The sequence below is a fragment of the Adiantum capillus-veneris genome, chromosome 23 (assembly GCF_014529385.1).
Source record: "Adiantum capillus-veneris isolate H3 chromosome 23, ASM1452938v2, whole genome shotgun sequence".
NCBI classification, from domain to species: Eukaryota; Viridiplantae; Streptophyta; class Polypodiopsida; order Polypodiales; family Pteridaceae; genus Adiantum; species Adiantum capillus-veneris.
In genome coordinates, this window is record NC_140953.1 from 2123362 (window position 1) to 2127829 (window position 4468).

Genomic DNA, 4468 nt, shown 5'->3' on the forward strand with positions numbered 1-4468 from the left:
GTACTATTTACTCAATGGGAGAGTCTCCCAATGTTTTTGATGTAGCCCTCTTCAATAGAGGTGGTTTGTAGCCCTATGGGCAGCTTTATTAACTAATGGAAGATCTTTTTCTCGGGGGAAAAAAAAACAGAAAGGAACCACTCACTTATCCAAGTACATGTCAACTATTCATCTATCCATCCACCTGTGTACACAGGCTTAAATGACAGGATCAGAATAAAACTGTAGGTAAAAGTAAGTAAATATTATCTTCAGTAAATAAAGTAATAAAGCTGCTCTTACACAATCCTTCATGACACACTACAATTGTCAGCACGAAATCCTCAAACTGAAAACAAAATCCTGAGAACCTTACAAGTACAACTCATACTTCCCCGTCCATCTCATCCACAAAAGCACTTACTCCCTGATTGCTTTACTACCTCTGACGACGTCCGGAATCTTTCCCATCTCTGTTGATAGAGCTTATTCCACCAAACCCATAATCTGAATTATGATAACCCACGTTCATACCTAAATACGTTGTACCAGCAGAGCCAGAGTCCGGCCCAGCCTTGTAGCTGTTGAACAGATTACTTCCAGCATAGGCTGCACCTGCATACACTGGCAGACCCAATCCAGGCCCGGTATCTCTCCCTTCCTGTCCCTTGAAAAGATTGCTACGAAGCCTGTTTAGAATTTGTACCAAGGCATCATGGACCACACTTTGATCGCCCATGATCTGCAAGTGCACTTAAATCTGATTAGAAATAAAACATGGTGAACCGTACAAGGACTTGCTGCAGCTCACACAAGCATTCATTTACCTGCACTAGCTCATCATTTTCTTCAGCACACTTGCAGGGCTCATCCTTCGGTGAAATTCGAATGTTTGCTTTTGTCAACTTCCTCATTTCAGTAACTATACTACCACCTTTGCCAAGCAAACAGCCAATTTGGTTGGAGGGGACAAGCAATCGGAGAGAAAAAGACTTATTATCCACATCCTTGTCCATCTGCATTTCTGCAAGTCGCCTGAAAACTTGAATCACAGCTTCAATGGTTGGTGAAGGATATGTGTCCGCAAACTGCAAACACAGCCAAACACCAATTTGCTTTATTCTTATTGCAGCAAACTCATACAACATAAAGTCTTCACTGCTGACCTCAGCTGCAGAAACAATGATCACTCGCTCCTCGCTATCAGGCACCTGCTCTTCAACCTTAATCTTTGCACCAGTCGTTTCTCGCATCTTATTAATGATGACACCACCCTTCCCAATAATGCTTCCAGTCCTGGAATTTGGGCATAAAACCCGGAGTATAAACTCTTCTTCAGAAGCGCCAACCGGGCGGGTAACTGCACCAGTTGCAGATGAAGGTGAGGACAAACCCCATGCATTTGTGGCATTCACGTCTCCATAGACACCACCATATGAATAACCCGAAGATGGAGCTAGGAGTGAGCCCATCTGTAAATAACCCCCAGAATGATACACCCCACCACCGCCTGGAAACATCGGCACCGCAAAGCGCCCATGTCCTTCAGGCATGTACGGATCCCTCTGCATGCGTTCACCAGTGAGATTATCATGCAGCCTGGTGGAAATCTCAAACAAGGCCTTCCTCACAAGAAACGCATCACCAGCAACCTGCAAGGACAAGCAAGATGACGTAAAACAATAAATCTTTCTCACCTAATCACAAATATACCAAACACAGCTAAATCTTACTTGAACTAGCTCATCTGTGGAGGCTGCACATGCCGGATGTTGATCCTTTGGTAGAATCCTGATCTGCACACCGATGTCCTTCCTCATTTGCTCGATAATCTTGCCTGCCTTCCCAAGCAAACAGCCAATGTGAACTTTAGGTACTAGGAGCCTAAAATTCACCGGTTGAGGGAACTGATCATCATAATCAGCCTCTGTAATCCTCGCATGAACTTTGAAAAGGGCTTCTTGAGCAGCACAAGCATAGTATGCCTGCTCTGCAATCTGATCAGAGGAGGAGCTAATGATAATTACTCGTTCATCGGAGCCCAAAACAGGATCTTCTACTTTGATCTTGGATCTGCACTCTGTTCTGAGAGCTTTGATTATGGAACCTCCTTTGCCAATAAGGCTTCCAATCCTGTTGATGGGGCATAGGATGCGATACTCAGTCTCTTCGACTTGTGTGGCCTGGTCATCGATGTAGCTTAAACGCTTCTTCTGCTTGCCATTACGCTCTCCAGCATTGCCCTCGTTGTTATGCGCACGCTTCCCAGATAAGCCATAGTAGCCACCACCTTCCATTGAAAGATGCACAAAGGGGCTTGATAGGGCAAGCTCTTAGAAACCTGAAAGAGTAAACGGGGGTTTGTTGAAGAGGCCATTAGGAAACGAGAAACCCTAGTGCTCTTCACAAGGCAGGAAACAGGACAGACACAAGGTTAGCATACGCTGTGAGACATGGCTTTGAAAAAACGTTAAAAGGCCATCTGAGCAGACTCTCAAGGCAAGATCGGGCAACGGCCTTGTTTAAAACTTAGAACGTACGAGGCAAGATAACAAAGAGAGTCTTAACAAACCCTAAGATTTGCAGCTCACAGGAAGGCAGGCAGATACGCAATCATGCACACACACACGGTTCAAGAAACAATGCCTTTGTATAAATGAATGAAGCTCATCATCAGACATGGAAACAGACCAAACGGAAGAGTAACGGCTTCAAAAGCTAGGGATAAGGTTTTGGGAGCGTCCTTTTGCCCGAGGAGGAGAGCTCGGCTGCTACCGCAGAGACAAAGGGGAAGGAGGAGGACCCACTCTTTCTCTCGTTCTTTCTTTCTTGGGCTGCAGACTAGTGGAAGGATTGCAGGAGGAAGAGGAGAACGCCACACACACTATATTCTACTGCGACAGGCCAAGAAGTTGAGTTTATCACTAGAACTAGTCTTGCTTTGCATATATGATGATTGGTTACCTCTATAGCTGTCTGTGAAATCCAAGAAGTTGAGTTTATCACTAGAACTAGTCTTGCTTTGCATATATGATGATTGGTTACCTCTATAGCTGTCTGTGAAATGGTCTAATTTCACTGCTGTCGTTTGAGCAATGAGACCAAGGCACTACTCTTTGTCGTACATATTTGATAGATTTTGGAGTGCAGTTGGTTGGTTACGAATTAGTTGGTTGTAATTGCTATCGCCTCAACTTTTACTGTGGAACAGAAGTCGATCCATAGAACTGACTGATAGGCAACAACAATAGCTCAGCTTGAGTTGATGAGCATTGGGAAGAAGCAAGCTATGTCCCATAAAGCTGACTGTAAAACAAAGAGCTACTAAACGGGGTGATTGAATCGAGCAAAGGGTTGCAACTTAATCATTTTGCTTAAATCCTACTCCTTAACCTAGTTTGGTAGTTGTTTCCATATTACCATTCAACCTAGTAGTAATATCAGCCATTTAGTCTTTGGGACTCATCATACTATAAATCAAGCGTAGTCATTTTTTGGCCTGCCCCAAAGGGGGAAGGCCTTAGTGATGGTTTCCCTTTTTGCTAATGAAAAAGAGGAATTTATTTTGAAAATAGATTAAATTAAAAAATTTAGGGTGAAAATTGACTATAAAAAAGACCATCTTTTGAGATGATGAGGTTTTTTCGAGGACACTCATTACAAAGACGAAGTAATATTTTCACATCCAACCGAATCATGGAAACGAGGCATGAGTCATATTTTAATTTTGTAATGGCAAGCTGCAAGGTGTTGCGTCAAGAGGCGTGGTGAAAAGACCCAAGGCTGTCACCGTCGGGGAATTGAGAATAATTTGCATGCACCACTCTAATACGGCGGAGGCCATGTGACTCACAATGGCAAATCCATAGCGTGCAATGGGTTTCTGCCATCTTGCTCATTGGAGAAGGAGCTAATGTTGTTGATCATTAACGACCAAAATGGGGAGTCGGGGACTAGTGAAGGTGGTCCTATTTGAAAAGAGGAACTTGAGAAATGTTGCCCTTCTGCTGATTGCACTAGATTAGGGTCTCTTGAAGTGAGACCTAGCTCCTTCTTCACCGTGAGCACTATAGCTTGCAAGACACTCTCATGGCTAAATGCAAGCTGGAAGAGCTCCTGATCACTTGAATCATCTTTCAATAACAAATATCCGAAGACCTTGGATGCATGCTCTGGATCGATAGTCTGCAGCCGCATATATGCTCTGGATCGATAGTCTGCATATGCGCGTGGAGAGTGCATATGCTATTTGGAGCGAGCGTGTGGATTTGAGACTAGGAGTGTAAGTGAAAAGCAAATCGGTTGCTCAAACTGAAAGATGGCTATGGATGGAGCTGCAGGAAAACATGAGGTTCCAAGATGACCATCTGCGGAATCGAGCTCACGACATTGCCGAGACCATATATCGAGCGATGAAGGACGTTACAGGAAGATGGATATAGTGTGCCACCGTCATAGGAAAGATCATGCGAGAGTTTAAATAATAAAA

General features: G+C 44.0%; 2 protein-coding genes across 3 annotated transcripts; both read right to left on the reverse strand.

Moving 5' to 3' along the window:
- Positions 1 to 223: 223 nt before the first annotated feature.
- Positions 224 to 2884, reverse strand: LOC147427327 (RNA-binding KH domain-containing protein RCF3-like). Of its 2 annotated transcripts, XM_086496512.1 has the most exons (5): positions 2671 to 2808; positions 1713 to 2320; positions 1146 to 1631; positions 807 to 1067; positions 224 to 721 (listed from the first exon to the last, which is right to left on the reverse strand). In XM_086496512.1, the coding sequence occupies exons 2-5, from the start codon at positions 2274 to 2276 to the stop codon at positions 419 to 421; spliced, it is 1614 nt and encodes a 537-aa protein (XP_086352638.1). In that variant the 5' UTR covers positions 2277 to 2320; positions 2671 to 2808; the 3' UTR covers positions 224 to 418. The 2 variants fall into 2 exon arrangements, with proteins under 2 accessions (XP_086352638.1, XP_086352637.1); XM_086496511.1 differs by having other exon boundaries at positions 1713 to 2884.
- LOC147427328 (uncharacterized) lies at positions 2612 to 4221 on the reverse strand. Its single transcript, XM_086496513.1, has 2 exons — positions 3833 to 4221; positions 2612 to 2747 (listed from the first exon to the last, which is right to left on the reverse strand). Exons 1-2 carry the CDS (start codon positions 4219 to 4221, stop codon positions 2612 to 2614), a joined length of 525 nt encoding a protein of 174 aa, XP_086352639.1.
- Positions 4222 to 4468: the final 247 nt, after the last annotated feature.